The following is a 15,525-nucleotide window of genomic DNA, read 5'->3' on the forward strand; positions in this document are numbered from 1 at the left end:
GTGAGAGTTGGTTGGGGAGGAGGGGGGCTGGGCACAGGGGTTGCAGCAACACAGGGGAGGCACCTGCCCTTCCAGTGGGGGAAGGGGGTGATGGCCCTTCAGGGGCAGTAGGGAGCTGTGTGGCTGGGCCTGTGGCACTGGGGCTGGTGCCTGTGCTCACAGGGGTGGGGCAGCTGGGAGATGTAGGGATTGCCCACCCCTCCCCCACCCCCATCCCCTGCCTGGCAGGATCTGGTGATTGTGGGGCTTTTTTTTTTTGTGCTGGGACTCTGGGGCCGCATGGGGCAGCCATTGATGGGACTAGGAGAGTGGGTGGGGGATGGGGCCTGTTCAATTCAGCCGAATTGATTCAGGATAGTGATTCAAATCACCATCCCCCAAATTGGCTGAATCCAAATCAGAAGCGAATACTAGCCACTTCGGACAGGCCTACTAGGCAACTAACTCACATAGGCATGTTTATATGCTCCACTTGGCAATGAATAGGTGTGTATCTGTCTTTGCCATGGGTGTGTTTTTCTTCACAGTGAATTAGCTGTCTGATGCCTTAGTTGCATTTGGAAGAATATACTAAATGCTTGGGGTTTTTATATTTGTCCCTTTTTTTTTTTTGTATTTGGGCTATCATAGATTATTTGCTCCTGCTATTTAAGCTGGTCTTAAAGGAATAGGGCTAACAGGGTCCCAGGGAAAGCTATGTTAAATTCTGGAGGAGCTTAATAATGGTGTAAATTGCATGAGGGGCCAAAGCTAATCAGTAGATATAGGTTGCAGAATGGTATAATTTGCATTGTTTGGCAGTCAGTGGAGGTTTGGGAAAAATCTTATTTCACAGACCAGGTAAAGAAAGCAGAGCTCTATAACGGAAACCATTCCTTTCTAATAATCGCTTTTCTAGATACATCTTTTGCTATAACAAGGATGATCAGGACTATGGAGCAGCTGCCATGTTAGAGGAGATTGATAAGATGGAGTATTCAGTACGGAAAGGAGAAGGTTGAGGGGGAACAATAGAGCTGTATAAGAGTGTGATTGAGGAACTGTCATTCACTGACTCCCAAAATATATGAACTAGGAGGTGACTATTGAAAGTATCAGGACATAGGTTTACAACAAACAGGAGGAAGTACTTTTATGCAGCATGTAGTTAACTTGTGGAAGCTTACTGGATCCTTTAGCATGGTGAGGACTGTCTTAAAAACCACGATAAAACTAAAATTAAAGGGGAACATAGTATGTGTCATACTGGGTCAAACCAATGATTCATCTAGCCCAATATGTTGTCTCCAACAGTGGAAAGTAGTAACTGCTTTAGAGGGACAGCATATGATGGGGCATATCTAGAACAATTCATTCTCTGTCGTGCTGGCATCAACCATTGATTTACATGGAATATAAGAGAATACATTCCTGACTATCCAATTTAATAGCTTCCAATGGACATGCCCTAAATTAAATTTTTCTAATCTTCTTTTTAACCAAATAAATTTTGAACAGATAAGTTTTGTGATTTTTTTTTTCCCCCAAGTTCATTTGAACTTCAGATTCACAATCAAACATTTCTGGAATGTTCTTGTTTTTAAACCCTACGCGCCCCCCCCCCCCCCCCCCCAACCCATTATTTGAAATCAAACAGCAGGCTTAGGCTTCTATGAAAAAACAAAGCTTTCTATAGAGATTTCTGTGATCCATTAATATACAGGTGGCTAGTGGCTAGAACATTGTCTGTATAACTAAAATATACATAGGTGTTGGGAAATATATGAACTCAGTTTGACTACTGGCATAAATATGTGCAACTCCACCCAAATCAGTGAAGTTGCACATATTTCTACCAGCAGTTAATTTAGCTTTAAGATCTAAACTGAACACACACGTTTCATAGCCCAGTTATGGGTTGAATATGCAGCCCTATGCTAGATGGCTTCTGATTTTGACTGCTTAAATTTTTAATAATGCACAAGCATTATGATTCTAATAAAAAATACCCATTATAGGCATGGTTTTCTGTTTGGAAATTCAGTAGCTGTGTGTGAGTTATAAAGCCTGGCTAAGCATAATGCATACAGCCCTAGAGTTTAATAAGCATCCCATTTGTAGGGTGTGAGTGAAAGAGCATAATTATTGTTCTGTTCTTAATGTGTGAAAATTCTGAGGGTAGATGTTGAAATGAATGCAGATATAGAAAAGGCAAGTGCGATTTTTCACACTCTGCAGATTACGAACTTGTAAGTAGATCAGGGTCTGACACTGCGTAAGAGTGAAAAACGCTCACCCCTGAAAAATGGATTTAGAATTCTGTACCTCATGTTCCATCATCTGGTGTTTATGCTTGGACAAGTGAAATGTTTTAATTCCTTTCCTCTGGAAGTTGCAAAGAAAAGCCTTGTCTGCTCCCTCATAATTGTAAGCAGGTTTAAACAATTTTAAACTCAAAATACTCCAGGGAAAACTTTCATGGAGTCCAAGCAAAATCATAGACAAAGCTACCTTCTGCAGTCTCAAAGTGACTTGAATTGGTTACTGAGGTTCAAATCCACAACAGAACTATAGAGGAAGTACGCTTTAGAGCAGGGGCAGGCAGTTATTTCAGGTGGAGGGTCACTTACTGAGTTTTGGCATGCTGTTGAGGGCCACGTGGGTAGCCCCACCCCTTGACAGGTGCCCTGCCCCCTGGTCACCATCTTGTGACTGGAAGTCCCGCCTCCTAACCCTTGACCTTTGCCACCAGAAGTCCTTCCCTTGCACCCGGAAGTATTCCTTTTAGCTAGGGGGTTTGTAATCTTGGAATCAGAAAAATACTAAATTATATTCTAAAAAGCGATCATCTACAAGATTCATTAATTTGATTTCAAAAAATATTTTTTGTCCTGGTTTACATGTGTTTGTATGTTGTACGTAGAGGTGATTGCACAGCAGCTTAAAATGAAGTCTTACTCTTTTATATTGTGGGGGAAGCTTGAGCGGGTGGGTATTGGTTTGTAAGGAGCTGTGAGTGTGTAAGTATGTGGGGTATGGGTGTGTCTGTGGGGGGTGGATAGGTGTGGGGGTGTGGGATGAGGGCGCATGTGGGTGTGTATGTCGATATGTGGGGTGTGGATAGGTATGGGGCTTGTGGGTGTGTATGGGGGGAGGGTGGCTGGGGTGTATGAGTGGGTGTGGATGTGGGAGTCTGCATGCATGGCAGTGTGAGGGAGGGTGTGGGTACATGTGTCTGGTGGGATGTGCATGTGGGGCTCATCCCATGAACACACGCACTCACACTGTCTCTCCCTCCCTGCATGCTCGCGCTTGCTCACTCTCTCTGTCCCTCCCTGTGTGTGTGTGCACATGCACACTCTCCCACTCCTAGCCCTGGGGCACTGGCGCAGACCCTGTGCTTCTGATGTCCAGTGATACAGCTGGTATTACTGTTAGGTGTGCAAGCATGAGTCGCAAGATAAACCCAGAGGTTTCAACTACAAATCCATAATGTTAAAAACATTCTGACTGGTTGTGATTTTTCGGAGTTCTTTGCAATAAAAGAATTTGTTCTATTGTTTTCTGAAGTCAGAAATAGAGTGAAAAGTAAGAGCTGACATTTTCCTAAGGCTGCCTTGACTCTACTGAGGGGTACCTTGAGCCTATCAAAGGGTGCCCTAAATCTAAAAAGTTGGGAACTGCTGCTTTAAAGAAAGTGCAAGGTCCTTTGATATCACCAGTTCTCCTTGTGCAAGGAGCATTGCTCTTTCATTTTACTTGAAAGGAATTCAGCTGTCATTTTTTAATCACCTTTCTGATGTGTTGCTCACATCTAAAGCATTTTCTGAAGTGTGAATTCAGACTTGCAGAATTTAGTCCTCTTTTTAGCCATCAAACAGCTGTTACATGGTGGGGAGATCATTGTTCAGAGGTGAGAGAACAGCTCAGCCTTCATCTGGTTCACTAGTTTGCTTATCTAAGGGACTGACAGCAGCCTACCCTTTTTAGGCTACTAAAATAAATTAAACTGAGTTAAGTTAAACTGAACTAAGACCACTAAATGACTTCACATACACTTTCAACAACCTATTCAAATAGCTGCTTCTTTTCCTCATTGAGCTAGAGGTGAGTGCCCATTGCCACTCTTCTGAACCATCCTGTTTCTCACTAAAAGTATTTGGAACATATTTCTCAGGTGGTTTGAGGCATGAGGGATTTTTAGTGATCAAAGTTCATCTTTCTTCTCATGGAGAACTCATTTTTCACCAAAGCAGTGTGGGTGGATTTTTTTTTTTTTTTTTTTTTTTTTTTAACGTGAACAAGCTTGATTGGATTGGATTAAAATTCAGTATGATCTTGATACTATTCTATGCTCAGAAATCTAGATATTCTCAGGTTGGATTGATGATAGCAAGGTGTCACACCTGCTCTTTTCTGATGTTTCCCAGAATCCTTTGAGCTGACATCACTATTTTGAAGGAAGTTGCAAAGCAGCTGGCACAAACCATCCTGGGAATTTTTTGGGGGGAGAAATATAGAACTCTCATTATCAGGTGAAATTTTTATATTTAAAAATGAATACAGAGAGGAGCTATCCCTGCATTTCTTTGATGTAGCACCTTAGTCAGACACTGAAAACCACCTTCTCAGAAGGAGTTTTAGTATAAATATCAGTAATTAATGCTGTGTATGGGGATTAATTTTTTAAAACACTTTTCACTGTTCACAGGATGATTTGCTGTCCTTGAAAGTTGTTAGTGTTCTCCATCACCTTAGCATCAAAAGAGCCATTCAGGTCCTGAGGATAAACAACTTTGAACCCAACTGTCTGCGCAGAAGGCCGTCGGATGAGGTACCTCTTTTAAGGGAAAGCTAAATCATGAAGAGCAATCCTCTGATTTTTTTTCAGACACGTTATTCTGACTCTACCACCCCACCAGTCTTAACCACAGCTATCTATCTATGCCTTTTCTTATCTACACCATTTTCTTTTCAATTTCATGTTCTGCCTTCCACATCTAGAATACTGGCTTCTTTTCTCCTCCTTCCACAAGTTATAGAATCACTTTCTATTGCCAGATCTCCCATTTCTCTTTCTAGTTTACAACTGACTTTTTCTAGAACATAGTATCTGATGCACTGTTTTAAGAAAAGTAGTGCCACCTGTGATCTAATTGCCTTGAGCTTTGGTGTACACTTCCTTACTTTAACCTCTGGCCTGTGAGCTAGTTCCACAAGGCCATGTTGTCTGGCCTGTGGGTCTTCTCACAGGTCCAAAAATTTGGCAGCGTGGAAGTGGTAGCAGTGCTAGTTGTCTCTCCCCTGCTGCAAAATTTCTGGTTCTGACTCTCAAACCAAAGCCAAATGTGGCATCTGGCCTGCAGACGTGCTCTGCACCATTCATCTGACCTGTGGACCCAAAAGGTGGAGCATCACTGCCCTAGAGTAAGTGTCAGCAGCCTATGGATCCTTGGACGTGGGCTGTGGGCGCTCTCTCTGTCCTGCTGTGGTGAGAAGCATTGGCTGCAGCTGCTCTTGAGCACCTGCCTCTGACCTGAGGTGGGTCATTTTGGCCCACAGTTAGAAAAAAAATTGCTTACTGCTACCCTAGGACTTTATGAAATTTTAATATATAATTTTCTTGGGTTCAACACTATAATCAGATGTTATCTTGGGCTACTGCTATAGGATTGTTTGCTTTAGAGGTAGCTTGCTCTCAAAATAGAATTAGGACCCTATTGTAAGGCCATTGGAGCTCAAGGTTCATATTCATCATGTCTTTGCAGTAGATACATATAGCAGCAATAGATACATATAGCAGCTCTCCTGAGATACCAGATTCATCATGCTGTGGTGAATCACAACTAATTCCACTGGAAGTGATAGCAGTATATACCTATGTAAGAGATTGTGCTCAGAAACATAGTGCCATGTTACTTTACAGCACTTGAGGTGTGTTAAATGGAGCGGGGAGTGTGTTATCCTCTAGCTAGTCAGCTCTGTGTGCATTGAGCAGCTCAGTGCTGTTCTAGAATTCATGCAGCAGTATAAGCATTCCAAACTTTTATCTGATGTCCTGATCTAAATTGGTTGATTTCACACTGCCTTGCAGGATTCACTGCCTTGTAGGAAGCTTCTGGTTAATTTCCCATCACACTAACACGATAATCAGCTGGCTTTTATGATCTGTGTATTTCAGTAGCGATGCTAGAATGTGTAAATAATGCTAAGATGTTGATGATTAGTCAGAAGGAGTCAGCAGCTAAGGAGGGTGGAGAAAGAGCATTTAAACATATCAGGAATCTTGCTGGCTACTGCCTAATACTGCATCTCGATGAAGATCTAGACTCAGAGATTTCACAGAGTTTGAGGAGGCAGTTGAAGTTTGATCTAGGCACATTTGAATGTGCCTTTGAGGACAGAAGGTTTGCTAAAGCAGAGGACAGGGGTGGGGAAGGGTTTGAATTAAAGACAGGATAAAAAAGTCTTCATAAGTGCAATCTCTTCCTGTCCACAGAATAACATCACGCCATCTGAAGTAACTCAATGGACAAATCATCGTGTGATGGAGTGGTTACGTTCAGTTGACCTCGCAGAATATGCCCCTAATCTGAGAGGGAGCGGTGTGCATGGTGGACTGATGGTAATAATTTTAGTGTTTCATTTTGTAAATTAAAAAAAAAAAAAATCTGAACTCTAAGGCCCCAGTATACTTTACATTTATTGTGCCTGTAACCAGTTACGGGCACAATAAATTTAGACATGCTACACATACAAAATAATTACTGCAAAATAAAAATGGCCAGGCAGCAACAAAAATGGCCAGCCAGCTATAAAGATGTTGCTTGAAAAATGTAGTACATTTTTAAAGCTGATTTCTACTAAGCTTTAATTTGAATACGTGGCATGTCACACATCATGTGATAGGTCTTAACTGGGTCCTCCAGCATCTCAAGGTACTCTGCTCTATCCCCCACCTCATTGTGAGCCACCTCTCTGCTGATGATTAACTCATTGTCAGTGTCAGCATGAGGAGGGAGGTCAACATTAGGACTGTGACAGCCTCAGTCCTGATACCAAAACGGGGGGTAGGAAGAGCAGATTGCAAGATTCCCTGGTGAGGGAAGCCGAGGAGTTCTTCAAGCTAGAAACCTGGAAATGTCTGAGCTGAACATCTTTTCCTGCCTTGCCTCAGAGCCCTCCAAGAGATGTGGTGTAAGGCATTTTAAAATGTAGGGGTTCCAGGGAGCCAGGCTGAACAAGTGCTTTTTAGATGCCCTGGGGACAGGGATGCGAAGATGAGGGACCAGGACCTCGATCCTCGAGCCCTGGGACTTTTAAAACCTGGACATGCAGCTGGGCAGTTCCAGGCCTCTTAGCTGATTGTTAGACAAAGAATCTGGAGTCTCAAACCTACCCTGCACCCTGGTCTGACAATCGGCTGATTGTCAGACCTGAACCTGGCCAGGGTGGACCGTTTTAAACCCAGGTGATTTAAATCATGATTCAAATCACCAAGAGAGAACCCTGATTTAAATAATTGATTTAAAGCTTCCCACTATTTCTTCACATATTTCTTAAACAGTAGTGCAAATCTGATCACTAAAACATGTTAATTTACAACTCAATACAGCATTTTACAACATCTGTCCTTAAACTCTTTTTTTTTTAAATTTTCAAATATTGTCTAACGGACGAGTCATCACAACACTAAACTTCCCCTTTCCTTAAAACTTCTACAACTAGATCTCATCTTTCCCATGCCCATTGTCATTTTTATTCATAGACTGAAACAGAAATATGAGTTTTCCTGCTTTTTCAACTACCAGTTTCTTAGCTTTGAGTGAATAATACCAAACAATGAAAATATTCTCTCTGTGCCTGCAGAAGAAGCTATTGCTGTGAAAAGTCGGCTTAGCAACAAGGAATTCTGTTTCAAGGTGCCTGGCTAATGATTTCTACCAATTCAGGAGAGTGACTTTGTTCAAAACAACATGTATTGTTTAAATAGTTCCCCTCCAGCCCTGAAATTTATTATGACTGGCATAACTGAGGAGTGATTTTGAGATGCTCATGCCATGGCAGCAGCATCTTTTTCAGAAGTTAGGCATTTACCTTTAAATCTGGGGTTGAGAATGTTCACAAGAAAATGTGGTGAAGTTAGTGCTTGATCTATTCACTTCTTTATTGCCTGCAGTTTAACTTTCTGGTTAGGTATTTCTTTCTTCAAGAGATATTGAAGTGCCTTCCAAATTTCGACAGCATCAGCAATGCAGCAACAATCTCTCTGAAGTTGTGGATATAGGCTTCAGTATATTGAGCATATCCTCTACATTCCTCTTTAATCCAAAGTTAGATACTTTGGATGAGATGCTTCCACCTATTTTATCACTGTTTTCTTCACAAATTTTATGAGAATAGGCCAGTTCTTAATAAATTCTTCAAAGCAATCAACCACAGAATTCCATAGAACATCTTGAGGCAGAATTAGTTTGGATCCTCCTGCTCTCTTCAGTGAAGCAAAATGGTTGTTATGGAAGTATTTTGCAACATCAACAACATTTTCTTTTATTCCTGGAGAAGTACTTAAGTCTTTGGCTAAAAGATGCATTAAATGGGCACTGCAGCCATATGTTATTAAGGAGCATCCTTCCATTTCTTCTTCTAAGTATCTTCTCATCTTTGCCACATTTGCAGCATTGTGGCAAAACTGTGCACGTGACAGATGAATTTTTGTTCAGTTTATTACAGCTTTTCACTGCCACTTTTTAAAAAATATTCTGCTGTGTGGGCAATTCCTGATGTATCTGTTGTTTCTGAAAGCTACGCAGTCCCATCTTCACACGGGCACACATTACTGGATCATTGTGTACATTGCTCCACCCATCAAGGCAAATTTCCCCTCAGTATTTCTTGCACACACTTCAAGTTCCTTCTCATATGCTGTATCTAGCAACCTTCCACTAATGTCTGCTCTACCAGGTGGAGTGTAGCCTGGTTGTAGGGACTCAACCATGTTAATGAAGTGTTTATTGTTAACAATGTGAAAAGGAGAATTTGTGGCATAAATGAACCAAGCAATCTTTCATCTACGGTGTCTTGGTATTTGCTGGTCCTTACTACAAACCCACCCATGGTGGTGGTTTTACTGGATGATTGAAATCTTTTGCCTGCTACTTGACACTGTTGTCTGAAATACATTTAGTTTAGTTGCAGCATTGCTGCTAAAAGTTCCAACGGATGACTCTGAAGTTGTGGCAGATAGACAGTCAAAGTCTCTTATGCTTAAATGGGATCCTGAAACAAAAATGATTTTTGAGTAGTTATTCTTTTCAGTTCTTCTCACTCTATTATTCAGTTAATCATTTACATTTTTTTCAGCAAGGATGCAGATCCGATTCCAAATTACCAAAAAAGCTAAGACTGACAGCACTTAGAGTGCACTTAATTTTGGAGTAAGCCCCATTGAACTCACTGACACTTCTGTTTTTTGAGACAACAAGTATAGGATGTGGTTCCTTTGGGAAAGCTTGAGTTATGCTGAAATAAAATAGGGAATAGGCTTATGGCATCACCATTATGGTCTGGGGCCATGATGTTCCAAAATAAGGCTCATGTATTATGTAATATAAAATAAGAAACTGACACCCAGTGGCAACTAGCAAACTCTAGATTTTTCTTACTGCAGCTTTCTGTATGTGTAAACTTGGGCAATAGATTCTAAACCTAGTTAACTAATTAAACAAGTCATAAGGATTAGCTAAGCTAACTTTTTTTCTAGCAACATCCAACATAGCAAACAGCTTGGGAATTTGTGTGTTAAATCACACTTACACTAAAAGGCACAGAGAGCGCCTTGAAGAATGATGCAGTGCAAAGTGAATTATTTAATTTACTAACCAGTTGATCCACATTGTTTTTCAGACCTATCCACTTCATTTTCTCCGAATAAGCAGTTTTCATTATGATGTTTCATTCTTGCAACTAGGCCCTGCATTTCCTTCTTGCACTGCTTACACTTGACACGTTTTCCTTTTTTACCCAGGGAAGGAATTTTTCAAAATGTTCCTAGATAGATAGGGTCTCTTATGCCCAGAAGCCATGACAGTTTTTCTGTGGCAAAAGTGTGGGGGAATATAGGAAGCTATGTGTGTACTACTGAATAATGTCTTCCCTTTTTCTTTCCAGTCCATTCCACTGTTCCTTTCTTCTCTGCCTCCATCCTTTCCTATATTGTCTCTCTGTCTTTAAGACATTGCCTTAACTAACTCCTCTACCTTGCTTGGCCCAGCTCCACTACCACAGAACAAGAGCAATCCTATCCAGTCTGTGTCTTTGCACATGTGACTTTAGTTTGCTGAAAAACAAACTGAAAGCCCAGAAATTTCAAGAAGCAAGAGCTGGTAGTTAAGCTGGACAGACTAGAGCCTTTTTCAAGAGATGACAAACTGAAATGAATGCCCATGTTTGATTGGTAGGTAACTTAATGTGTGCGAGTGTGCCAGAGCCATTAATTCATTTTTATGAGACTTAAGTATAGGTTTAGCATGTTGGTGATAAGATGTAATTGTAACTTGTATTTTTGAAACGAGAGAAATTTAGTATTTTATTGATGATTAAAAAAAAAATGGATTTTTTTATATTAAAAAAAAAAAAAAAATCATTGATTTTTATCCACCCTGACCCAGGCCAGTCCAGGATCTCAGATCTGCTCTAGGTTCCATCCAGGGCTGGATCTGACAATCAGCTGACTTATTTTTGCACCTGGCTCCAGAAAACCCAGGGTCTCAAACTTGCTAGAGGCTGAGGGCAGTCCTGGGTCCAAGGCAGAGCTGCCCCCTGCCCAATCTGTAGGATCAGGCTGGGGGCACCTCCATCTGGCATGGAAGAAGGCATGATGTTTGGGATGGGGCATAAAATTCCTCTGATCCTAATTAAGCTGTTGTTTTAACATCTCTCAGAAGCCAAGATTCACCATTTTTGCCAGCATGTCCAATAGGCTCTGATGAAGAACTGGCTTGTTATTATTAGGAATCTTTGTAAATACTAATATCTTGGTCAAAAATACTTTAACTACATATCTGAATACTTGTAGTCTCCTTCTGCATTTTCGTGCAGATAAGACATTCTCAACTTCTTGCCCTGAACTCTTGCAACTATTATTATGTGCTATTAGACAGCTGTAGGGGTGTAGGTTGTAGCTGTGTTGGTCTAAGGACATAGGCAGACAAGGTTCCTTGGGTGAATCTGATATCTTTTATTAGACCAACCCAAATAGTTGGAGAATGGTTATTAAGCAAGCTTTCGGGTTCAAAAACCCTTTGTCAGGCGAAGGAAGTTTCAGCAGTTGATGTGTGCTCTTCCTGGATGGAATGAAAAGTAAAGAAGCCAGAGGCTGGGTTGGGGAGTCAGATGTCAGGCAGATTATAATGTGTCAAAAATCCAATGTCTATATTTAGTCCATGATTTTTAGTATCCAGGAGGTTGATGAAATGGAGTTCATAGGCTCATCTCTGGGAAGTGTTTTGTAAGCTTCCTTTGAGGATCAGGACTGAGAGATTGGAGAGAGAGTGGTTTTCTTGTGAGAAATGTGCCCTCACCGGTAATTGGGTATTTTTGTCTTTGATAGATTTCCGGTGTGCGTTCATTCTGGTGTGCAGTTGTTGTTTGTCTCTCCTACATATTTTCCATCAGGGCATTTGGTGCATTGGATGAGGTATATTACATTTCTGGAGGTGCAGCTGTAAGATCCAGGAATGCTGATGACTCTGTTGTGGGGTGTAGTAATAGTGGGGGTGGTGGAGATGTGTTGGCATGTTTTGCATTTCTTGTCATGGCACGGTCTGGATCCTTTTGGTGTGTTCTGGGCTTGAGGAAGTTTGCTTCTGGTGATGAGGTTAGCGAGGTTTGGTGCTTGTTTGAAGGCTAGGATGGGTGATTCTGGGAAGATCTTTTTAAAAATAGGGTCTCTTTCTAGTATGGGTTGCAGTTGTTTGAGGATTTTTCGTACAGGTTCAAGGGAGGAGTTGGTCTAATAAAAGATATCAGATTCACCCAAGGAACCTTGTCTGCCTATTAGACAGCTGCTAAATTCCTTCGTACACCTTGTGGTAGGAGTGAGTGGTAGGAAAATGCCTGCTTCCTTTTGTGTAATTTGTAAATCCATTTGTGTTCCATTTGGGTGTCAGGCAGTCATAAGTAGAAGTCATCTTTATATTTTGATGTTGTGATACTAATCCCTGCCAGCCCAAGTTCCAAGGGGAATTTAGAATCATAGGGTGGAAAGGCACCATGAGGGATTATCTGGTCCAGTCCCTGCAAGAATGTCTGTCCAGTGCTTATCCAGCCCCCTGTTGAAAGCCTCCAGTGAAGGAGATCCAAAACGTCACTGAGCAGTCTAGTCTACTACCTCGCTATTCTAACAGTAAGGAACATTTTCCTGGTATTTAAGACCACTTTGCTTCAGTTTGAAACAGTTGCTTTATGCCCTGTTCTCTGTGACAAGAGAGAGAACATTTGTTCTCCCTCTTCCTTATGGCACCCCATCAGATATTTGAAAGCTGCAGTCATATTCCCCGCACCATAGTCTCTTTTCTCTAAGCTAAACATATACCTAGTTCTCTAAAGTGCCTTCAAACCCCTTTATCATTCTTGTTGCCTGCCTCTTGTAAGTAACTTCACCGGTAGATTGGCTTCGTAAAATCTGAATGCATAATGGAGAAATTGGTGGGTTGTGTGAGGGGAAAATACCTTACTTTTGTTGAATACCAGTCAGTTTTCCAATAATCTCATTAAGCAAGTTTTCCAATATTCAAACCAAAATAAAAATTACATGCTAGATTATTGGGTCAGTTATAAGAAGTTCTTTTAAGTTTTATATTACTGTTCTTCCTGCCAGAGGACTATTTTTAAAAGAGGTTAGTAAATAAATCTTTCATGACAAATGAATGCATGTTTCTAATGTGATGATAAGTTACTCTCCTCTTCTCTTGATTGCTGGTCTGTCTCCCTTTGGATAGAACACTGTAAAAAGAAAGGAATTTTCTAAACCAAATAAATAGCGAACACTTTTTCCTTCCTGTTTTTCTCCAAATCAAAAAAGCCTGGCATGATGACCAGGGTCTTCAAAAACTAGTCAAAGGTAATTGATTTCATTTTGATTCTCTATGGTTTAATAGGTCTTGGAGCCCCGTTTCAATGTTGAAACAATGGCTCAGTTGTTAAACATCCCACCAAACAAGACATTGCTGAGACGTCATTTGGCAACCCACTTCAATCTACTTATTGGCCAGGAGGCCCAACTGCAAAAGCGTGAAACCATGGAATCTCCAGACTATGTCCTTTTAACTGCTACTGCCAAAGTGAAGGTAGGCCAGTGGTTGTACATTCCTGTGTATACGTGTTGGATTGAGCAATGTTTGACTGCTGTTCAGTAAGGTTTTTTGGAGGAAAAAGAGAGCAAAGAGATCTATGGAAAGAGGCTGAGAGCATGGCACACAAACAAGCTACTTGAGCAGTCAGGGTTTTAATGCATTTCAGCTGCTCTGCAGTAGTTGCCTCTATGCCTACCCTTATCCAGTGAGCAAAAACTAGCCCATTGCAGCTCCCCTCTCTCTTCACTGAGGTAAGAATATGTGTGTGCAGCTGGCATACTGCAAAACCCTGCTCCCTTTCTACTTCATAGTAACTTGTTTGTGTGTCCTTACCCCTCATTGACGAACAAGGGATTCAAGCCCTTGTTCAGATCCAAGAGTAGCGAGGACCCTAGACTGACTCAGGAAATTTGAGTTCAAATCTTGGCTCTACTACAGACTATCTATGAGACCTTGGTTAAATCATTTAATATCACAGCCCTGATATCGTTTATCTTGTCCAGGTATGTGTATGCAGTTAATATATTTCTCCCACCTTTTGTCCTGTACATTTGTATTACAAGACAATTGAGAGAGAAGCTGTGTATGTTTGGTGTTTAACATGGGGTGTATCTACACCTGCTTTTTACTGCGGAGTAGGTTAATTAATTTCACAGTAAAGCGTCACCATCTACATGTGCAGTAAAAAAGTATTAGGGTTCAGTAAACAAATTAACTCCACTGTAAGATAGTACTGTCAGAGGCAGTACAATCTTGTGGTGGATTGACTTGCTGTGCTAAAACACACGTGTAGATTCTGACTGTGGATGTGCATTGTGCCTAGTCAGCCCAGCCAGCTGAGGGCCTGCTCTGCACTGGTTCGAATTGCTGCTCTCCCATGTGCACATGTAGATCCTACACTCGGGAGCAGTTTACTCCGGCTCGAACTGCTCTGGATTTTATTGCGTTGCATTAATTGCATGTGTAGATGCACCCACAGTGAGGCTATTACTATACAAATAAACCAGCAATGGGAAGGGCATTGATTTTTGTCAGGCTGTGGTTGTAGTTAGCTGAGAAATATTCCATGGACACTTGTTTTTACGAGAACTGCGTGATTTCATTCTTCCAAATTTGCTTTCAGTTAAACATCTGATGCAAGAAATAAAGGTGGCATTGAGACTTGATTCTGAAAATTATGGAATTCCTGACTAATAAATTTTCACTTTAATTTTTAAGCCAAAGAAACTTGCCTTCAGCAATTTTGGAAGTCTGAGAAAAAAGAAGCAAGATGATGTGGAAGAGTATGCGTGTCCGATGGAGTTGGGACAGGCATCAGGAAGTGGAGCCAAGAAGGGGTTTAAACCTGGTTTGGATATCCGAGTGTATGATGACGATGATTTGGATCGGCTAGAGCAGGTGAACCAGCATTTGATATTCAGATTCTGTGGCAGAACAGTTGGATTTGAATGGCTTCCTCTGCCTCCCTTGGGGCTCTCTAAATAGATGGTGTAATTCTGTCACTAGCAGTCATGGAACATCACAGAATTGCCAACAATGTTTCCTGGCACAAGTCAATAGAAACTGCATATGCATTGATTTTGGGACCTTTAACTTTGTATAATTAGCCTTTCCTACAGTACCAGAACTCATGCCCTCATTTCATCCCATGCACAGCATAATATAGCACCTATATTGCTTAATGCATTTACTTACTCACCACCATGTGTTAGTGTACATTTATTTTTCTTATTATCTGTTCCCTATAGATGGAAGATTCAGAAGGGACTGTGAGGCAGATAGGAGCATTCTCTGAAGGCATCAACAACTTGACGGTAAGCCCTAAAAATGTTGCTGATAGAGCTTAAATGTCTGTGTTTTGAATATGCCCTCACCAAGAATGTCAAACTCCTCTGGCCCCATGTGCCAGATGAATGGCCTGAGGCTGGTCTGTGCATGCCAAATCCACAGCCTGTTCTGGGACCCATGCTCCATGCAGTGCCCATTCCAGCCAGTTAGGGGGGTGCACTACACATGGCATTCACCCCTGCTGATCTGGAACTGCTGCACGCGGTGCCTATTCTGGCTCGTCCAGGACAGTTTGGATCCTGGATGGGCTGGAGCAGGCACTGCATGCGGCATGCATCCCGGGCCCTGTGTGCAGAGCCAGTCTGGTGCAAACTGTATTGGTCAACTATGAGACCCACTGGGG

At 41.6% G+C, this 15,525-nt stretch overlaps 1 protein-coding gene across 10 annotated transcripts in view; it reads left to right on the forward strand.

Moving 5' to 3' along the window:
• Positions 1-15,525, forward strand: part of PPFIBP1 (PPFIA binding protein 1) — a 185,667-nt gene that overhangs the window by 168,123 nt on the left and 2,019 nt on the right. For all 10 annotated transcript variants that reach the window (XM_014607328.3, XM_059726613.1, XM_059726615.1 and 7 more), the window contains 5 exons: positions 4,691-4,813; positions 6,479-6,604; positions 13,140-13,328; positions 14,553-14,732; positions 15,083-15,148. In XM_014607328.3, the coding sequence (XP_014462814.1) occupies positions 4,691-4,813; positions 6,479-6,604; positions 13,140-13,328; positions 14,553-14,732; positions 15,083-15,148 (684 nt within the window). The remainder of the gene's footprint in view (positions 1-4,690; positions 4,814-6,478; positions 6,605-13,139; positions 13,329-14,552; positions 14,733-15,082; positions 15,149-15,525) is intronic.

The sequence above is a fragment of the Alligator mississippiensis genome, chromosome 4 (genome assembly GCF_030867095.1).
Source record: "Alligator mississippiensis isolate rAllMis1 chromosome 4, rAllMis1, whole genome shotgun sequence".
In the NCBI taxonomy this organism is placed as follows: domain Eukaryota; kingdom Metazoa; phylum Chordata; order Crocodylia; family Alligatoridae; genus Alligator; species Alligator mississippiensis.